The 19,575-nt window shown below is 50.7% G+C and overlaps 4 protein-coding genes and 1 non-coding gene across 8 annotated transcripts; 2 read left to right on the top strand and 3 right to left on the bottom strand.

Moving 5' to 3' along the window:
- Positions 1-206: 206 nt before the first annotated feature.
- UBXN1 (UBX domain protein 1) lies at positions 207-4,354 on the top strand. The gene is made up of 10 exons (XM_072789497.1): positions 207-340; positions 450-537; positions 675-728; positions 818-924; positions 1,008-1,077; positions 1,527-1,718; positions 1,813-1,864; positions 2,011-2,124; positions 3,855-4,047; positions 4,214-4,354. Exons 2-10 carry the CDS (start codon positions 479-481, stop codon positions 4,261-4,263), a joined length of 891 nt encoding a protein of 296 aa, XP_072645598.1. The 5' UTR covers positions 207-340; positions 450-478; the 3' UTR covers positions 4,264-4,354.
- A 2,924-nt stretch (positions 4,355-7,278) lies between these two features.
- UQCC3 (ubiquinol-cytochrome c reductase complex assembly factor 3) lies at positions 7,279-7,959 on the bottom strand. The gene is made up of 2 exons (XM_072789495.1): positions 7,741-7,959; positions 7,279-7,642 (listed from the first exon to the last, which is right to left on the bottom strand). The coding sequence occupies exons 1-2, from the start codon at positions 7,957-7,959 to the stop codon at positions 7,493-7,495; spliced, it is 369 nt and encodes a 122-aa protein (XP_072645596.1). The 3' UTR covers positions 7,279-7,492.
- A 4,751-nt stretch (positions 7,960-12,710) lies between these two features.
- Positions 12,711-14,815, bottom strand: CSKMT (citrate synthase lysine methyltransferase). 4 transcript variants are annotated; one of them, XM_072789493.1, is made up of 3 exons: positions 14,419-14,815; positions 14,182-14,322; positions 12,711-14,029 (listed from the first exon to the last, which is right to left on the bottom strand). In XM_072789493.1, the coding sequence occupies exons 1-3, from the start codon at positions 14,645-14,647 to the stop codon at positions 13,374-13,376; spliced, it is 1,026 nt and encodes a 341-aa protein (XP_072645594.1). In that variant the 5' UTR covers positions 14,648-14,815; the 3' UTR covers positions 12,711-13,373. The 4 variants fall into 4 exon arrangements, with proteins under 4 accessions (XP_072645594.1, XP_072645595.1, XP_072645592.1 ...); XM_072789494.1 differs by having other exon boundaries at positions 14,191-14,322; XM_072789491.1 differs by having other exon boundaries at positions 14,182-14,815.
- LOC140613651 (small nucleolar RNA SNORA57) lies at positions 14,588-14,736 on the bottom strand. The gene has a single exon (XR_012014553.1). It is a non-coding gene; the product is annotated as a small nucleolar RNA SNORA57 (small nucleolar RNA).
- Positions 14,816-14,865: 50 nt separating the features above from the next.
- C21H11orf98 (chromosome 21 C11orf98 homolog) lies at positions 14,866-18,041 on the top strand. The gene is made up of 4 exons (XM_072789496.1): positions 14,866-14,998; positions 15,145-15,269; positions 17,512-17,609; positions 17,694-18,041. Exons 1-4 carry the CDS (start codon positions 14,960-14,962, stop codon positions 17,822-17,824), a joined length of 393 nt encoding a protein of 130 aa, XP_072645597.1. The 5' UTR covers positions 14,866-14,959; the 3' UTR covers positions 17,825-18,041.
- The last annotated feature ends 1,534 nt before the right edge of the window (positions 18,042-19,575 follow it).

Below are 19,575 nucleotides of genomic sequence, written 5' to 3'. Positions count from 1 at the left end.
AGGCAGCGCGGCCAGACCCGTGCTTTTTTTTTTTTTTTTTAATTTTTATTTGCTTATGATAGTCAGAGAGAGAGAGAGAGGCAGAGACACAGGCAGAGGGAGAAGCAGGCTCCATGCACCGGGAGCCCGACGTGGGACTCGATCCCGGGTCTCCAGGATCGCGCCCTGGGCCAAAGGCAGGCGCTAAACCGCTGCGCCACCCAGGGATCCCCAGGCCCGTGCTTTTTGGCTCTCGGAGGCACCAGTCCACGCCCGTCGCCACGTGACCCAAACAGATCCGGGCACTTCCGCTTCCCCTCGGCGTTTTTCCCGTCCGTGTCCGCTGAGGGTCCAGAGCCGGGTAAGTGAGGGGGCGGCCGGCCGGGGCGTCGGGGGGCGGGGCTGCGCGCGGGCCGGGGCACCCCGCCTGAGCCCTGTGTCCCTACGCCCTCCTTGTCGCCCTGCCTCAGGTCCGCGCGGAGGCGGCGGTGGCGGCGCCATGGCGGAGCTGACGGCTCTAGAGAGTCTCATCGAGATGGGCTTCCCCAGGGGACGCGCGTAAGGGAGCCCCCGAACCCTGGCCCGCGGGGATCGCGGACCTGTCTGGCCTTGCCCCCAGCCTGGCCTCAGGCTCCACGCCCCGCCTGACCAGCACCATGGCTCGCGGGCGCTATTCACGGTGTTTCTGCCCCCAGGGAGAAGGCTCTGGCCCTCACAGGGAACCAGGGCATCGAGGCTGCAATGGACTGGTGAGCGCTCAGACCGGGTGGCGGGGGACTGGGGGACTGTCGGGAGAGGCACCGTCAGGGATAACCTCCCTCCCGACTTTCCCTGCCAGGTTGATGGAGCACGAAGATGAACCAGATGTAGACGAGCCGCTGCCGACGCCCCTTGGACGTGCCCTGGGACGGGAACCCACCGTCTCGGAACAAAGTGGCCCTGAAGGTCCTGACTGAGGGACACGGTGTGATTATTCAAGAGAGTTCGAGGAGGATGAATGGGCAATAATAGTGATTGTTTGTTTGTAGGAACTGGCTCTACTGGCGGAGAAGGCAAACCCGTTTTGAGTGAAGAGGAGAGGCAGGAACAGACCAAGAGGTATATAGCAAGGAACAGTGTCACGTTTCTGAGGGTCACCTTCCACCTGTGCACAGTACACAAGTCTTGATCAAAGAACCTAGAACTGGGATCCCTGGGTGGCGCAGCGGTTTGGCGCCTGCCTTTGGCCCAGGGCGCGATCCTGGGGACGCGGGATCGAATCCCACGTCGGGCTCCCGGTGCATGGAGCCTGCTTCTCCCTCTGCCTGTGTCTCTGCCTCTCTCTCTCTCTGTGACTATTATAAATAAATAAAAAAAAAAAAAAAAAAAAAAAAAAAGAACCTAGAACTTTCCGCCTTCCCTTTGTCCTTCTTTGGTAGTTTCCTTTTTGTTTCTTTCATCTCTCCTCAGACACATGTGTCCGTATTTCATTTTGAGTCCCTGTTGCAAACTCACCTTCTTGATCTGTGTCCATTTCTTTTTTGAGCTTTTTCTTTTCTGCAACACAGGATGTTGGAGCTGGTGGCCCAGAAGCAGCGGGAGCGTGAAGAAAGAGAGGAGCGCGAGGCTTTGGAACGGGAACGGCAGCGCAGGAAACAAGGGCAAGAGTTGTCAGCGGCTCGGCAGCGGCTGCAAGAAGATGAGATGCGCCGGGCTGCTGAGGAGCGGAGGAGGGAAAAGGCTGAAGAGTTAGCAGCCAGGTCTGGGTGATGGGGATGGTAGCTAACAGATGAGCTGGGAAGCTAGGTTTGCTTTGTCAACGTCTGTCCTACTTTCTTCCTGTCTGCATTCCAGACAGAGAGTCCGAGAAAAGATTGAAAGAGACAAAGCAGAGAGAGCTAAGAAGGTAGGTGACTGGGAAGACATTGAGGGTAATGAAGTACATGGGCTAGTAAAAGAATCTCCTTTCCTAGCTTCAGAGGGAAAGATGGCCATTCGATGTTCCTGGTAAGAATGGGTGGGGACCTGATCAATGCTTTCTTTGTCCTCCAGTATGGTGGTAATGTGGGCTCTCGGCCGTCTCCACCAACAGAGCCAGGGCCGGTTCCGTCCTCTCCCAGCCAGGAGCCTCCCTCCAAGCGGGAGTATGACCAGTGTCGCATACAGGTATTGATTGTAATTCCTGTCTTGCTTCTGGGATTCCTTCATTGGCCTATACAACACCTGGCTCAGTGCTTTTTTTCAGTTGGTTCCCTTTGCCAAAGCTCTACCTTTTTTGTTTTAAAGATTTTTTTTTTTTAATTTTTATTTATTTATGATAGTCACAGAGAGAGAGAGAGAGGCGCAGAGACAGAGGCAGAGGGAGAAGCAGGCTCCATGCACCGGGAGCCCGATGTGGGATTCGATCCCGGGTCTCCAGGATCGCGCCCTGGGCCAAAGGCAGGCGCCAAACCGCTGCGCCACCCAGGGATCCCTCTACCTTTTTTGTAAATTACTTTTGAAATCCTATCTCTCTATGGTTAGAAGATACCAAGTTTCACTTGCCCCAGTCTTAATTTAAATCCATACCTCACTCTTCCTCAGCAATTACCTTTTTAGTTGGTCATGTTTTCTTTCTTTTTTTTTTTTTTTTTAATTTTTATTTATTTATGATAGTCACACAGAGAGAGAGAGAGAGGCAGAGACACAGGCAGAGGGAGAAGTCAGGCTCCATGCACCGGGAGCCCGATGTGGGATTCGATCCCGGGTCTCCAGGATCGCGCCCTGGGCCAAAGGCAGGCACTAAACCGCTGAGCCACCCAGGGATCCCGGTCATGTTTTCATTTGGCTTATCACACTGTTTGCATGGTGTGATATTTATGTAGATATTTTTGTATGTTCTTATCCTTGTCTTTGTTTTTTTTGTTTGTTTTTTTTTATTTTTTTTTATTATTTATTTATTCATTCAGAGAGAGCGAAGAGAGAGGCAGAGACAAAGGCAGAGGGAGAAGCAGGCTCCATGCAGGAAGCCTGATGTGGGACTCAATCCCAGGTCTCCAGGATCACACCCTGGGCTGCAGGTGGTGCTAAACCGCTGTGCCACCGGGGCTGCCCTTATCCTTGTCTTTGTTTTTTTTTTTGTTGTTTTTTTTTTTTTTCCTTGTTTTTGTTAAAACGTGAGGGAGTTGCAGCCTCTCTTCAATGCTTAGTAAAGCAGACAATAAGTGGTGGTTCATCGGGCTGTTTTTATTTATTTATTTATTTAGATTTTATTCATTTATGAGAGACAGAGAGAGAGAGGGAGAGAAAGAGACAGAGACAAAGGCAGAGGGAGAAGCAGGCTTCACGCACGGAGCCTGATGTGGGACTCAATCCCAGGACTCCAGGATCACGCCCCGGGCCGAAGGCATGCGCTAAACTGCTGAGCCACCCAGGGATCCCCATCATCAGGATGATTTTTTTTTTTTTTTAATTTATTTATGATAGTCACAGAGAGAGAGAGAGAGAGGCAGAGACATAGGCAGAGGGAAAAGCAGGCTCCATGCACCGGGAGCCTGATGTGGGATTCGATCCCAGGTCTCCAGGATCGCGCCCTGGGCCAAAGGCAGGCGCCAAACCACTGCGCCACCCAGGGATCCCATCATCAGGGTGATTGATTGATTGATTGATTGATTTTTAAGATCTTATTTATTCATGAGAGACAGAGAGAGAGAGGCAGAGACACAGGCAGAGGGAGAAGCAGGTTCCCTGTGGAGAGCCCGATGCGAGACTCCATCCCAAAGGCAGCGCTAAACTGCTGAGCCACCTCAGTTCTCAAAGAGGAAGAAGAGGAAGCAGAAGCCAACCTTGCAGCTCTTATTTGGGTACCTCACTCAGTTCTGACACCCCCTGTACTATATTTCTCACTTGCCCTTCAGGTCAGGCTGCCAGATGGGACCTCACTGACCCAGACATTCCGGGCACGGGAACAGCTGGCCGCTGTGAGGCTCTATGTGGAGCTCCACCGTGGAGAAGAGCCTGGGGGAGACCAGGACCCTGTGCAGTTGCTCAGTGGCTTTCCCCGGCGGGCCTTCTCAGAGGCTGACATGGAACGGCCTCTGCAGGAGCTGGGTATGACACTTGGGACCAGAAACAGGACATGGGGGAGGGGGAGAAGGGTATGCCCAAGAAAGGAAGGAATGCCAGAAGACTTTGTGGAGACGGTGTGCGGCCAGAAATCTTGGGGGGCAAAAAGCCAGAGATCTTTGTGGTCAAAGCTATTTTCTTCCATCTTCAGGACTTGTGCCTTCTGCTGTTCTTATTGTGGCCAAGAAATGTCCCAGCTGAGAGGCCTTTATCCCACCATCTCTCTCTGACCTCTTCATCTTTGATAAAGCACTGACATCTCCTCCCTAATAAATAGACCCTGAGTTCTCTATGTGCCTGACTCTTTCCTGAATGGCTGGGAGGGCCAAAACTGAAACAGGAAGAAGCCAAAGGGAAGGCATTTAGGATAGACCTCATTTTTTAAAATCTCAAGTTTCTAACAAACTTGATTCCAATCTCTGGGTCTTTTTACTTGCTTGGGAGGTTGAGAGGGGAGATTGTTAGGGATGGGGGGAGTACAATGGGTAGCACTTTTTGCTCCTATAGGTAAGGCAGTGCATAGGCCTGAAATCCTTACTCATGTGCTCTGACTTTGGGAGTGGGGTGGGGGGCATCCTCCACCTGTGCCTGCCTTGACTTTTGGAAGCCAGCCTACTTGCTACTTTAGTAAAATAAGTATGATAGTATCTGTTAATTTGGATTGTTGTAGGTGTTATATAATGCTGATATAGGGAGCATTAGCATAGTGCCCAGCACCTAGTAAGTTCCCAATAAATATTAGCTACTAAAAGGGTAATTTCTTTTTTTTTTTTTAAAGATTTTATTTATTTATTCTTTTTTTTTTTTTTTTAATTTTTATTTATTTATGATAGTCACACAGAGAGAAAGAGAGAGAGGCAGAGACACAGGCAGAGGGAGAAGCAGGCTCCATGCACTGGGAGCCCGATGTGGGACTCGATCCCGGGTCTCCAGGATCACGCCCTGGGCCAAAGGCAGGCGCCAAACTGCTGCGCCACCCAGGGATCCCTATTTATTTATTCATGAGAGACACACAGAGAGGCAGAGACAGGCAGAGGGAAAAGCAGGCTCCATGCAGGGAGCCTGACGTGAGACTCAATCCCAGGTCTCCAGGATCAGGCCCTGGGCTGAGGGTGGCGCTAAACTGCTGAGCCACCCGGGCTGCCTGGTATTTTTTTTTTTTAAGATTTTATTTATTTATTCATAAGAGACACAGAAACCTAGGTAGAGGGAGAATCAGGGTCCTTGTGGGGAGCCTGATGCAGGACTTGACCAGGACCCCTGGACCTGAGCCAAAGGCAGACCCTCAACCACTGAGCCACCCAGGTGCCCTGGGTAATTTTTGTTGTTTAATGCGGCTATTCACAAATGGCCAGAGCAGCATTGCAGTGACCTTTATACTGCATTTCCTCTTCACTAAAAGTACTGAGTACTTAATATGCACTAGTTTTAACTGCTGTATATGTATTAACTGAGATAAGAAGGCACTTACCTGGGGGACACCACAGGGCGTTTGGGGCGTTGGCGTCGGGGCGAGCTCTGCACCCCTTGTCATGAAGTCAGACGGGGGGCTCAGGGGATCCTGCGTGACTTCTTGGGTGCTGTGGGTTTTGCAGTTGCCCATTTCCGAAATTTCATGATAGATACAGGGCCAGGACTGTGTTCTGTCGTTTCCTACATCATCTGTGCTTTTTCGGTATAGCACATGCTGGACATCCAGATATTTACATCAAACCACAAAGCACATGGCTTGCTGAAACCAACACAGGTAACTGACAGTGGAACTTGGACACACCTGGGGAGCCTGACTCTAGGACTCAGGCTCTCAACCTCCAAGCTCCTTCATCATGGCCCCTCACTGCTGTTGACCACATCACTCCCTCAAAGAGCTGCTAACCTTTTCCCTCTCATTCATGGGCTAGGGAAAGAGGCCACAATTAAACCAAAGATCACACTTAACAAATGTGTCTGGCTTAGCGCTTCACAACATCTAACCACTGAAAACAGCATCAATGCTCCCATGTGGGTTTACAGCTCAGTGTTACCAAGCTATATTTAGTGTTCTGGCTTTATTATAATAAAAACAGGCTTTGGGTTTTGTTTTCTTTTTTCTTCTTCAGTTGAAATCTTGCTTGGAACCACAGGCAAGATTTTGAAATAGACAACAGTGGGGCACCTCAGTGGTTTAGTTGGTTATGGGTGTTGCTCTTGTTTTTGGCTTAGGCGGTTTCTGAGTTGGGAGATCCAGCCCCTGCCCCAAACTGCACTCAGCAGGGAGTCTGCTTAGGGCTCCCTCCACCCTGTCCACCAGAGTCTCTAATTTTTTTGTGTGAGAAAGAGAGCACAAGCAGTCAGTGGGGAGGAACAGAGGGAGAAGCAGACTCCCCACTGAGCAGAGAGCCCATGGTGAGACTTGATCCCAGAACCCCAAGATCATAATGAGCCACCCGAGTGCCCCAGGGTCTCTTAAATCTTTTAAAAAAAGTAGACAATGGGGTGAATTGGTTCATTTGGAAGTGGGTTGTGACCCAAATGCCAGCTTTATCTCATTCCTTCAGTGGCATCTACAAGACCCCATGACTGAATTCAGAGATTGTGAACTACTACAGTCAAATCCTTTAAGGGGAAACCCTCCCCTACATTTATTGAAAGGCTGCTCTGTGCCAAGCAGTGCACTTTACATTTCCAAGTTAATCTTTTTACAACAGCCGTCAAGATAATTGTCACCTTTAATGGAACAGGACTGAGGCTTAAGGAAGTTTTTGTGACATACAAGACTAATCAAAATCTGACTCAAAGCAGGCTTTCACTCCTAGCAAATTGGCCTCCATCACTTCAACAGCCCCAGAAAACATCACGGCACATGTTAAATGCTAGCAGCCCCACTCCTACCTCACTCAAAGGACAGGAAACCCAAAGTGTCCTTTATGGGCAGGTATTGTTACAAGATTTTCCAAGAGAGTTTTGATTTCAAGAATGTCACTTGGTGGCACGGGTCTGCCAGGCTCCGGGCGCCGGCGCTCGGAGACCTGGGCAGGTCCTCTGCCTTATAAAAAAAAAAAAAAAAAGAAAAAAAAGAATGTCACTTGGTTATCACCAAAAGTACACTAGCAGAGCACATGACCTGACTAGTGTTTCTGAACATGTCGCTACGAGGCAGGTGGGAGCCTTGGTCACCAGTGTCCCCAGCACGGACCCCCAGGACACGAGACATTTATAAACGTCAGACCCCAGGGCTCACTGTCCAGACGGAGGAACGTGATTTATTGGTTCCTTCAGTTCGCCACATCCGACGCCCTAGGCCGGGCCGTAGGACGTGCAAGCGCGGTCAGAGCAGCGTCGGGGGCGGAGGAGGGACGCGCTCACCCCGCGGCGGCTCCCAGGACTCAGTCCGGACTCCCCGCGGGGCCTGCGGAGAAAGGTCGCGTCGGACTCGTGCGCGGGAGAAGTCTCACGCCGACCTCCCGCCGCCGCCAACCATCCAGTTCTTCCTCCGAGCCACGTTTTCCTGCGTGGCCGCTGCCTCCTGCAGAGTGGCCAGCACTAATTCTTTGGTCCTGGCCGCCTCGTCCCTGCGCCGGGGGTCCTGCTCGGGCATCTCCTGCGGAGAGGAAGGGAGGTTCGCAGTGCTCACCACTGCCATGCCCCAGCCCCGGCTCTCCGCCCGCCCAGTGCACCTCGCACCCGACCCGCTCCCACCTTCAGCATCGCCTGCTTCTGCTGCTCTCCCGGGCTCACGAGGACAAAGAGTGCGGAGCCCACGCCAGCCCCCGCTCCCAGAAGGGCCCCCACGACCAGCGATCTGCGCAAGGTCTCCATGGCCCGCGCGCCCAGCGAAGCACCCCCTGCGGCCTCCCGCGGCCTAGGAGGCGTCTCGCCGCCCCCGCGCAGGCTAGAGCGGCCTGCGGGGACGACCATAGAGCGGGTGGGGCTAGAGAGGGCGACCCGCGCCACGCCTAGACTGCAGCGCCGGGACCTTAGACTGGGTTTAGCGGCGAAGGTTGAGTGTGGCGGGGGCGTTGGCGTCGGGGCGAGCTCTGCACCCCTTGTCATGAAGTCAGACGGGGCGCTCAGGGGATCCTGCGTGACTTCTTGGGTGCTGTGGGTTTTGCAGTTGCCCATTTCCGAAATTTCATGATAGATACAGGGCCAGGACTGTGTTCTGTCGTTTCCTACATCATCTGTGCTTTTTCGGTATAGCACGTGCTGGACATCCAGATATTTACATCAATCTACTGACCCCCTCCAAATCCTCTCAAATTCTTAAAAAAAAAAAAAAAAGTTATTTGGGACGCCTGGGTGGTTCTGCTCAGGTCATGATCCCGGGATCCGGAATCGGGCTCCCTGCATGGAGCCTGCTTCTCCCTCTGCCTGTGTCTCTGCCTCTCTCTCTCTATGTCTATCATGAATGAATAAATAAATCTTTTAAAAAATGTTATTTAAATTCAATTTGCCAACATACAGTATAACACTCAGTGCTCATTTCATCATGCCCCCTTAGTGCCCGTCACCCAATTACCCCATCCGCCCTCCCGCACCTCCCCTTCTGCAACCTTTTGTTTCCCAGAATTAGGAGTCTCTCATGGTTTGTCTTCCTCTCTAACTTTTCCCCACCGTTTCCCCCCCTTTCACTATTATATTCCACATGAGTGAAACCATATAATTAATTGTCTTTCTCTGACTTATTTCACTCAGCGTGACACCCTCCAGTTCCATACATCTTGATGTAAATGGTAGGTATTCGTCCTCTTTTTTTTTTTTTTTAAGACTTTTACTTATTTTTGTGAGACAGATCACAAGCATGAGCAAAGGGGAGAGGTAGAGGGAGAAACAGGCTCCCTGCTCAGCAGGGAGCCCAATGTGGGACTCAATCCTAGGACCCTGGGATCATGACCTGAGGTGAAGGCAGATGCTTAACCAACTGAGCCACCCAGGCGCCCCTAGTCTTACTCCTTTCTGATGGCTGAGTAATATTCCAGTGTATATATATATATACCATATCTCCTTTATCCGGTCATCTGTTGAAGGACATCGTGGCTCCTTCCACAGTTTGGCTCTTGTGTACATTGCTGCTGTGAATATTGGGGTGCAGATGCCCCTTTGTTCACTACATCTGTATTTTAGGGGTAAATACCCAGTAGTACAACTGCTATCCCCTCAATTTCTGAACAAAAACTCAAAGCCAAGTGTGCTGGATGAGTAAAAGGTATATTTATATATACATATCTTTTTTAAATATTTTATTTTTAAGTTACCTCAACACCCAATGTGGGGCTTGAACTCACAACCCCAAGATCAAGAGTCATAGGCTCCACTATTGGAGCTAGCCAGGCATCCTTATTTTACTTGTTAAATAAAGGTGTTGAAAGTTTGTTGGGGGTACCTGGGTGGCTCAGTCGGTTAAGCATCTGCCTTTCTTTTTTTTTAAGATTTTATTTATTTATTCATGAGAAACACACAGAGAGAGAGGCAGAGACACCAGCAGAGGGAGAAGCGGGCTCCATGCAGGGAGCCCGATGCAGGACTGGCTGCGGGACTGGCTGAGGGACTGGCTGAAGGACTGGCTGCGGGACCTGATTCCGGGTCCTCAGGATCATGCCCTGGGCTGAAGGCAGCGCTAAACTGCTGAGCCATGGGGCCTGCCCAGAATCTGCCTTTGGTCCAGGTCATGATCTCAGGCTCCTGGAGTGGAGCCCCCTATCCGGTTCCCTGCTGAAGGAGTTGGCTTCTCCCTCTCCTTCTGCCTCTCCCCACTGCTTGTACTCTCTCTCTAATAAATAAAGTCTTAAAACAAAACAAAACAAAACAAAACAGGGCGCCTGGGTGGCTCAGTGGTTGAGTATCTGCCTTTGGCTCAGGGCATAATCTTGGGGTCCGTGGATTGAATACATCAGGCTCCTTGTGAGGAGCCTGCTTCTCCCTCTGCCTATGTCTCTGCCTCTCTGTGTGTGTCTCTCATGAATAAATAAATAAAATCTTTTTTTTAAAAAGTAAATTTGTTGTTTTTCTCATCATGGTATGAGATCATGGTACTCTCACCCCCACCCCCCAGTGAAAACTCTGGGTTTGGATAACATACTGAATTCTAGTTTGGAGAAGAAAGTACCTTTTAGTTCTGTGACTCTGGGCAAGTCATTTAAGTTCTTTGTGCCATCAGATGCCCGTGCATTGAAAAATAGGTCTAGGGATCCCTGGGTGGCTCAGAGGTTTGGCACCTGCCTTTGGCCCAGGGCATGATCCTGGAGTCTCGGGATCGAGTCCCGCATTGGGCTCCCTGCATGGAGCCTGCTTCTCTCTCTGCCTGTGTCTTTGCCTCTCTCTCTGTGTCTGTCATGAATAAATAAATAAAATCTTTAAAAAAAAAAAAAAAAGGAAAACAGGTCTAATGACAGTATCTATCTCATAGTTCTAGGATAATTACATGAGTTCATACATAATTAAATTAGTTTCTGGCATATAGCTAATACCATATAAATATTCGTTAAATATGACACAAAGACGGCACCCCGGGTGGCTCAGCAGTTTAGCACCACCTTTGACCCACCTTCGATCCTGGCTCTCCAGGATCAAGTCCCACGTTGGGCTTCCTGTATGAAGCCTGCTTCTCCGTGTGTGTGTGTGTGTGTGTGTGTGTGTGTGTGTGTGTGTGATGAATAAATAAATAAAATCTTAAAAAAAAAAAGACACAAAGAAGCATGTCAAATTAGAAGACCCAGTAAGGAATCAGGAATTCCCAAGTTTGTTAGCAGAATTCTTCAGTCACAGGGCTTTAAGCCAGATGCCCTGTTGGCTCCTACCCCTCCTGCCTTTCCTGGTGTCACCGGGGTGTGGGGTGACACAAAGCTCCTATTCCACCTGTTGGGATTTTCCCCTCTCTGGAAGGCCCATAATCTCCTTGCTTGTCATTGTCTTCTCAGAAGTGATTAAGGGGCCAGGCTCTAAAGATTAAAAGAGCCGCCTGTGGAGTGTACTGAGTAGGGTACTCCACTTTGAGTTCTCTAAGAATTAGCACCCATGGCCCTTGTGCCAAGGAACAGTGAGGATGAGCCTTGGCCTACAGACAGCCCAGGCTCCTCCCAACACCCAGAAAGTCCTAGGCTGACCAATCCTCTGTGGATGGACAGAGGAGAAATTGTTAGGGTTGAAGATCACCAGGATGTTCAGGTTAGGACTCCCTCACCCTGTTGTCCTGCTGCTGGCTCATCCTCCGACTTGGTCAAGCGCCCTGCTATCCTGATTCAGGATTTTGTCTCTCAAAAGGCCCGCCTGCCCTCCATTGTGGTAGAAGCCTCTGAGGTGAGTGAAGACAGCGGGGAGTTTGATTGGCCACGTGAAGAGTTGCTGCTGCTCACTGATGAGGAAGAGGAGGCTGAGGTCTTCTTCCAGGACCAAAGTGAAGAGCCAGGTAAGGGAGGCAGCAGCTTCAGTGGAGCTGTTGTGACCTGAATGTTCTGGGCAGGACTGAAATGGAAACCTGTGTTGGGTCGCACTAAGCAATATAGGCACACAGTAGGTGCTGAGTGTAGTGGGAGAAAACATAGAGGTGGAGAGAACAGTCAAGGTGTCTGGCAAAGTTGAATTTTAGAGGGAAGTTCTGATGTCAGATGGGGAGGTCTTTTAAAAAACTTTTATTTAAATTCGATTTGCCAACATACAGTAGAACACCCAGTGCTCATCACGTCACGTGCCCGCCTTAAGGCCGGCCACTCAGTTATGGGTGATGCCTTTTAATTAAGTACTTTTATTTTTTATTTATTCATGAGAGACAGAGAGGCAGAGACACAGGCAGAGGGAGAAGCAGGCTCCCTGCGGGGAGCCCTATGTGGTTCTCGGTCCCAGAACCTCAGGATCACAACCTGAGCCCAAGACAGACGCTCAACCATTGAGCCATGCAGGCGTCCCTAATTTTTTTATTAGAAAAAAAATTACACAAATTTGTTTCATCTTTTAAAGTCAATAGACCAGGAATACCTTTCACTCTTCAACTCCTCTCTCCCCCAGGCTGGACATGGAGCCCATTGGACCCCAGATCTCCCTTACGAAGCTTTAACCCAGAATTCAGCTGGGGGCAGGAACAGGGAGAACCAGAGGTCTCCTGGATTCCTGAGGACATGGAGTATCAGGAAGCCTCCAACCCTTGTTCTCTTTGGAACCCAGCAGCAGGCTCCCATGTTTGTAGAAGCTGCTTTGTGGAATACTCACATCTGCTTCCCAGGAGATTTGAGGGTAAGAACCATTCTGTCCTCAATATTTCAGCCAGGTTTGTTATAAGGCATTTCTATTGGCCCTTTCAATCTTCCCTCTTTTAAAGCTGAGTTCAAGAGGATTAGAAGTGAGGTCAGCGGCTCACACAAATCAGTCAATACTGGGATTTGGATTAAGAACTCCTCTATTAAAAAACTCCTCAAACAGGGGCATCTGGGTCACTCAGTTGATTAAGCACCCAACTCTTGGTTTCGGCTCAGGTCATGATCTTGGGGTCTTGGGATCAAGCCCTGCATCAGGCTCTGTGCTGGGTGGGCTTGGAGTCTGCTTGGGATTCCCCCTCGACCTCTTTCCCACACCTCTAAAATAAACCAAAAAAAAAAAAAAAAAAAAAAAAAAACAACCCTCAAAAAACCCCACAAAACTCCCGTTTTATTTTTTATTTTTTAATTTTTTAAAAATGAAAGCTTTTAAGATGTTATTTATTTATTCGTGACACACACACACACACACACACACACACACAGAGGCAGAGACACGGGCAGAGGGAGAAGCAGGCTCCATGCAGGGAGCCTCACGTGGGACTTGATCGGGGTCTCCAGGATCACGCCCTGGGCTGAAGGCGGCCCTAAACCGCTGAGCCACCCGGGCTGACCTTTATTTTTTATTTGTAAAGATTTTATTTATTCACGAGACAGAGAGATAGAGACATAGACAGAGGGAGAAGCAGGCTCTTCCCAGGGAGCCCGATGTGGGACTCTATTCCCCGGATGGCAATCACGCCCTGAGCCAAAGCCACACGCTCAACCACTGAGCCACCCAGGTGTCCCAATACTCCTGTTTTTAGAAGGTCCAGTTCCTTGGGGCTGGGGAATGTGCCTAGCATCTACTCTTATTGGCACTCCTCTTGTGCCTGGCCTTGCTAAATGCTCCAGGTTCTGCCTATCATTATATGCAATCCCCTTATTCCAGGTATAATTCCTACCTTGCTGCCAATGTGCAAACTGGGACACAGAAACATTCAATGCTACGCAGAGACCAGGCTCGCTTCCCAGTCATCTTACAACGCTGAAAAACTATCCACCTCTCTCCCTCACCCAACAGTAATTCAGGCCAGACTGAAGTCTTTAATGAGAGACTTGAACCAAGTAAGCAAAGTAGGTGATGCCCCCAAAAGGGCCTAGCTCCTGCACCATCACAGTACAGCCTGGGAACCCTTGTTCTAGGCAGGGCACTCGCACATCAGGGTCCTCATCTGAGAACTGAATCAGGGTCCCCTGGGGGCTTAGGACCCTGAGGCACTCTGACAGAAGCTGGTAAGCCCCAGGCCAACCCCCTCGGGCAACAGCATCCCAGGTGCCCTTATCCAGGACTAGCTGGAAGGAGCCTGAGGAAGCCACCGACTCCAGGTTCTGGGCATCAGCCTGGACGAAGCGGAGTTGAGAGGCAGGGTGCCCAGGGCACAGGGGCTTTCGATCTTGGCCACCTTCCAGCAGACTCTTCATGTGGGCCACAGCCACAGGAGAGAGGTCCACCCCCAGGACGTCCACGGGATGTGGGCACCTGGTGTAGAGGCCTGTACACAGACTGGAGGTCCCACAGCCCACGTCCAACACCCGCAATGGGCATGCAGCCCGGGACTCCTTCAGCAGCGGCAGCAGGAACCCCTGGGCTTCCTCATACCCAAAAAACCAATCGAAGGTGGGGACGCTGCCTGCTCGGGTATCGGGATGGAGCTTATCCCGGAGGCGACGGTCGGCCGGGCAACTGCCAGCCAGGGAGCCTGTGGACACGAGTGGAGTACCTGTGTCACCCAGCGCCTAAGTTCCATGCAACTGTTGCAAAAACGGCACAACGTACCCTGGGGTCTTAAGAATCACAGTTTCAGGTACTAGACTCCCAGGTCTCTAAGAACCCTCCCCTCCCGCTGTCTACCTTCCCTACCCGCCAAAGCGCGGCGCGCCCCAGCCGCCAGGGTCGCCACGTGGAGGGTTCGGCGCAGCGCTGCCATGTGGAGATCCCGGCAAGGTCGGCCAGAGAACCTTCGCGAAATGTCGCCACCACTGCCGCAGGAGCCTGAGGTCCAAGAGAAAAGCAGCAAATTCCGCTTCGTGCAATAACGCGTACTGCCTTCCTCACAAAGACCTCGGAAAAAGGAGCGTGGACACACACCTCCTAGGGCACGAACCGCCTTTATTGTTTGCAACCGGAAGTGAAAGAGAAGACGCTGCAGTTCAAGCTCCGGGGGCGGCTCCGAAGACCTGAAATCAAAGGAGAAGGCGTGAGCGCCCCAGGGAGGAGTCTGCGGAACCCAACCCGGCGCCGCCGCGCTCCTCGGAGCCAGTGTCCCGGCGCTTGAGGATAGAACCAGCGGACTGGAAGCCGCGGGCACCGAAGACATGACGCCGAGGGGGCCGGAGCCCTTTCCTTCTGCCTCCGTACATTACGGGGACCGGGACTGCACACCCGGCCCCCGCCAAGAACAGGAGGGTGCGCCGGCCTCGCCCAACACCCCCGCCTCGGAGCCGAGCTCCGCAAACCACCCTCGGACCTGATCTGCCGCCGTCGCTGGAAGGAAGCGTAAAGGCGCCGCGTCCCCTTATATAGCCTCAACGCCCCCGAGCTACGATTGGCTCGCGGAGGCCGGGGGCGGGGCCACGTCGACGCTGCGCGGAGGCAAAACGCGGTCTCGGAGCCACGTTCGCCGCGCGCCATGGGGCCTCCCGGGGGGAAGATCAACCGGCCCCGAACGGTGACTGTGGAGCGCGACTTTGTTTCTCCGAGCGTCCTGCAGCCCTCATCGCTGCGAAGATGGGATCTGTGGGCTGGACTCCGGGTGCGGGGTCTCGGGTCGCGCGGTGCGCGGCATCGTCTGATTAGCATCTTCCTCCCCCTTAGGAGCTGAAGAAGAAGCTGTTCAAGCGCCGGCGGGTGTTGAACCGGGAGAGGCGACTGAAGCATCGGGTAGTCGGGGCTGTGATAGACGAAGGGCTGATCACGCGGCACCACTTGAAGAAGCGGGCGTGAGTGCGGGACCCTCTTGGCTTTGCCCCTCCCCGCCGGGCTCCTCGGCAAGGATTCCTCTGCGTCCCTCTGTGTGCACTGACGGGGCGTTTGTCCGGGCGTTTGTCGGGGCGTTTGTCAGCTGTGCTTTCGCCTGCACCCCGCTAGCCTAGCACCTCGCACGGTACCTGTAGTTCACAACCTCTCCGCCTCCTGGACGTCCCCCACTAAGAATTATGTAAGAACTGTCCACTCACCCACCTCCGCAGGTAACATGGTGCATTCACATTTTTTTTTTTTTTTTTTAAGATTTTATGTATCTAACAGAGAGCACAAGCAAGGGGAGCAGCGGACAGAGACAGAGAGGGAGAAGGAGAAGCAGCCTTCCCGTGCAGGAACTCCATCCCAGGAACCCGGGATCATGACCTGAGCCCAAGGCAGACGCTTAATTTACTGAGTCACCCAGGGGCCCCTTCACATTAGATTTTTGTAAATAAAAAATTTTTTTTTAAATTTAGTCTTGAGAGACACAGAGAGAGAGAGAGGCAGAGACACAGCCAGAGGGAGAAGCAGGCTCCATGCAGGGAGTCCCAATGTGGGACTCGATCCCACGCCCTGGACTAAAGGCAGGCACTAAACCGCTGGGCCACCTGGTCTGCCCTAGATTTTTATAAATAAATTTAAAGCACATACATGGGGCAGCCCTGGTGGTTCAGCGGGTTTAGCGGCGCCTTTAGTCCAGGGCGTGATCCCGGAGACCGGGGATCCTGTCCCACATCAGGCTCCCTGCATGGAGCCTGCTTCTCCCTCTGCTTGTGTCTCTGCATCTCTTTCTGTCTCTCTGTCTCTGAATAAATAAATAAGATGTTTAAAAAAAAAATAAAGCACACACATGAGTATGTACGAACTCAATTTACAGAAGAGCGCCTAATGGGATTTTGCATGTTTCAAAGCCCCCTGAGCCTTGGGGAAGAGTTCCCATCCCATCCTTTCATTGACTTCTTCATTGTAAATATTTACAGTTTGGGATATAATAAGTATATTTGGTCTTTGTCCGTGGTTCCTAGCACAGAGCTTCTAAAACCCTTAGAATTTCCTGAGTGATAGGAGTGTCATGTATGGCCTAAGGACCCCCTTTTGAGCACGCCTAAGGTTTATACTAATAACTTAGGGTGGAGCTGATCTCCTGAAAGACCAGGTGGTGAGAGCGTTGTAGATTTAAACTCCACCTACTTAGGAAGATTAAGTTCTATAAGAACTCTTGAATAGTAGAGATTTGATGAGCTTCCTGGTTAGTGAACAGGTGGAGGTTTGGGGAAAGTGGCACACCTGGAGAGAGCGTGGAAGCTCAGTGCCCCTTCCCCATACCTTACCCCTATGCATCCCTTCCATCTGGCTGTTCCTGAATTGCATCCTTTTACAATAACTAAGTAAATGCAAGTAAATGTTTCCCTGAGTTCTGTGAGCTGTTCTAGCAAATTATTGAGTCTGAGAAGGGGATCGTGAGAACCTTGGTTTATAGCTGATCATTCAGAAACAAAATATCTGAAGTGGGGGGGCAGTCTTGTGAAACAGCGCCCTCAACCCGTGGGATCTGATCCAGGTAGATTGTGTCAGAACTGAGTTAAATGTGTAGGACTCTCAGTCGGTGTCCACCAAATTTGAGAATGCCTTGATGTGGGGAAAAACCCACACCTTTTTGGTGTCAGAAGTATTGAAAATAGGGGCACCTGGCTGGCTCAGTTGGTAGAGCATGTGACTCTTGATTTCAGGGTTGTGAGTTCAAGCCTCATGTTGGATATGGAGCCTACTTAAAAAAAAAGTATTAAAAATAGAGGAGAGGGATGCTTGGGTGGGTGGCTCAGTGGTTGAGCGTCTGCCTTTGGCTCAGAGTGTGGTGCCGGGGTCCTGGGGTCGAGTCTTGCATCAGGCTCCCTATAGGGAGCCTGCTTCTCCCTCTGCCCACGTCTGCCTCTCTCTGTGTCTCTCATGAATAAACAAATAAAATCTTAAAAAAAAAAAGAAAAGTAACTTTCCCTTACAAGTTCTGGCACATACCAAATTTTGACATTGAATGTTAAGTACTTTATATATGTGTGGGAGTGGTATTAAGTATGTAAATGGCTAAGTGTTGGAGAGATTTAACTCACTACCTCAGAGCCCAGGTTTTCAAAGTCTTTTTACTTGAATCCAAAGACCTTTTCGATAGACAGAACCAACTGACGCTGGTTCAGGAAATCTTTACTCCTACTGACCCTTCAGGTCCAGTGCACGTGCCAACATTACTCTGTCTGGGAAGAAGCGCAGAAAGCTCCTCCAGCAGATCCGGCTGGCCCAGAAAGAGAAAGCAGCCATGGAAGGTAAGGCCAGGGCATAGAGGTGGGGTCAGGGAGCAGCCTGGATTCCTTGGGGTTCTTTAATACTTTCCCTTTCCTTTTTCTCAGTGGAAGCCCCAACAAGGCCAGTCAGGACTAGTGGACCACAGCCCAAACGGCAAAAGAAGACAAAAGCACCCCAGGATATAGACATGGAGGACCTTGGAGATGAGAGGGGAATCTCTCACCCCTTCCACTAGAAGATTCTCAGCTGGAGCCAGAAAGACTCTAGTTGTTCAGAGGACTTTGGAGAAGGCATTGCCCCTTTTCATTCTCCCCAGACTCCTCTTCCTTCATGGCCTAGTGACCTGTCATGGAGGGATATGTTAAGAGGAAGAGAGTGGTGAAGAAAGACTGGAGAACGGGGCCCCCTTGCAGTCAGCTCCACTTGTAATAAAGTTCTAGAGTTCTCTTTGAGATGTGTGGTTTAATGTGGGAGCCTGAAAGGGACTTGGGAAGGGGTCTGTGGGTGTGGAAACAAGATAGAAAGTAAAACCCATGGCGCTAGGGCAGTCCGGGTGGCTCAGCGGTTTAGCGCCACCTTTGGCCCATGGCGTGGTCCAGGAGACCCGGGATCAAGTCCCATATCGAGCTCCCTGCATGGATCCTGCTTCTCTCTCTGCCTGTGTCTCTGTGCCTCTCTCCTTCTCTCTCTCTCTCCTTGTGTGTGTGTGTCTCTCATGAATGAATAAATAAGTAAAATTAAAAAAAAAAAAAAAAAACCAAACCCATGGCGCTTACTTGAGCAAGGGCAATAAGAAGGCAGCCTCTGTGATGATCCTGTCTACCTAGTGACACTCCCAACTCTCCACTTCTGACAACAATACAGATTATTGTAGAAATGGCAGAGGAGATAAAGTCCTGATACCAGCCCTGCCACTCACTGCCTCTGTGACCAGAGGGGGCAAGTTACTTTATTTATTTATTTATTTATTTATTTATTTATTTATGATTTGAGAGAGAGCACAAGTGGGGCGGGGGTGCAGAGGGAGAAGCAGAAGCAGACACCCCACTGAGCAGGGAGCCCGAAGAGGGGCTGCATCCCAGCGCCCCAAGATCATGACCTGAGCTGAAGGCAGACACAGCTGCCTGAGGTGCCCAGGTACCCCAGGAAAAAGTCACTTTATGTCATGTTTGTATCTGCTTCCTTTGTTGGATTTTATATATATACATCACTTTTAAAAAATATTTATTTGGGATGCCTGGGTGGCTCAGCAGTTGAGTGCCTGCCTTTGGCCCAGGGCCTGATCCTGGAGTCCCAGGATCGAGTCCCACATTGGACTCCCTGTATGGAGTCTGCTTCTCTCTGTATGTCTCTGACTCTCTCTCTCTGTATCTTTCATGGATAAATAATTAAAATCTTAACAAATAAATAAGAGGTTTATTTAGGGATGCCCGGATGGCTCAGCAGTTGAGTGTCTTTGGCTCAGGGTGGGATCTTGGGGTTCCAGGATTGAGTTCCACATTGGGCTCCCTGTGAGGAGCCTGCTTCCCCTCTGCCTAGGTTTCTGCCTCTCTCTCATGAATAACAAAATCGTAAAAAAAAAAAAAGTTTATTTATTTTAGAAAGAGTGAACTGTGTAGGGAGCGTGTATCAGGAGAGGAAAAGGGAAAGCTGACTCCCTGCTAAGTGCAGAGCCCTACCTGCCAGCTCATCTCATAACCCTGATTTTAGCCCTGAGATCAAGACCTGAGCAGAAACCAGGGGTCCAGCACTTAACCAACTGAGCTACCCAGGCACCCCTGCTGAATTCTATTTTTAATTAATTTTTAAAAAGATTTTACTTATGAGAGATAGAGCCAGCCAGGCATCCCAGGATTATATTTTTAATAAAATGAAGATTGAGCATAACTTTTCCCATTTAATATTCAGAACTTCTGTTGGGAGCCAGAGCTGGGGTGTTTAATTAAAGTGAACAGCTGGGATCCCTGGGTGGTGCAGCGGTTTGGC

The sequence above is a fragment of the Canis lupus genome, chromosome 21 (assembly GCF_048164855.1).
Source record: "Canis lupus baileyi chromosome 21, mCanLup2.hap1, whole genome shotgun sequence".
In the NCBI taxonomy this organism is placed as follows: domain Eukaryota; kingdom Metazoa; phylum Chordata; class Mammalia; order Carnivora; family Canidae; genus Canis; species Canis lupus.
The sequence above is the reverse complement of the archived record's forward strand: the minus strand, read 5'-3'. Positions and strand labels throughout refer to the sequence as shown.

Excerpts from the sequence above, each read along its gene's own strand:
- UBXN1 (XM_072789497.1), top strand. The coding sequence starts at position 479 with ATGGCGGAGCTGACGGCTCTAGAGAGTCTCATCGAGATGGGCTTCCCC. Across the intron at positions 925-1,007 it reads GGAACAAAGTGGCCCTGAAG|GAACTGGCTCTACTGGCGGA; the intron begins GTCCTGACTGAG and ends GTTTGTTTGTAG. Across the intron at positions 1,865-2,010 it reads AAGCAGAGAGAGCTAAGAAG|TATGGTGGTAATGTGGGCTC; the intron begins GTAGGTGACTGG and ends TTTGTCCTCCAG.
- UQCC3 (XM_072789495.1), bottom strand. The coding sequence starts at position 7,959 with ATGGTCGTCCCCGCAGGCCGCTCTAGCCTGCGCGGGGGCGGCGAGACG. Across the intron at positions 7,643-7,740 it reads AGAAGCAGGCGATGCTGAAG|GAGATGCCCGAGCAGGACCC; the intron begins GTGGGAGCGGGT and ends TCCTCTCCGCAG.
- CSKMT (XM_072789491.1), bottom strand. The coding sequence starts at position 14,647 with ATGTCTTCGGTGCCCGCGGCTTCCAGTCCGCTGGTTCTATCCTCAAGC. Across the intron at positions 14,030-14,181 it reads CGCTTTGGCGGGTAGGGAAG|GCTCCCTGGCTGGCAGTTGC; the intron begins GTAGACAGCGGG and ends TCGTGTCCACAG.
- C21H11orf98 (XM_072789496.1), top strand. The coding sequence starts at position 14,960 with ATGGGGCCTCCCGGGGGGAAGATCAACCGGCCCCGAACG. Across the intron at positions 14,999-15,144 it reads AGATCAACCGGCCCCGAACG|GAGCTGAAGAAGAAGCTGTT; the intron begins GTGACTGTGGAG and ends CCTCCCCCTTAG. Across the intron at positions 15,270-17,511 it reads CACCACTTGAAGAAGCGGGC|GTCCAGTGCACGTGCCAACA; the intron begins GTGAGTGCGGGA and ends CTGACCCTTCAG.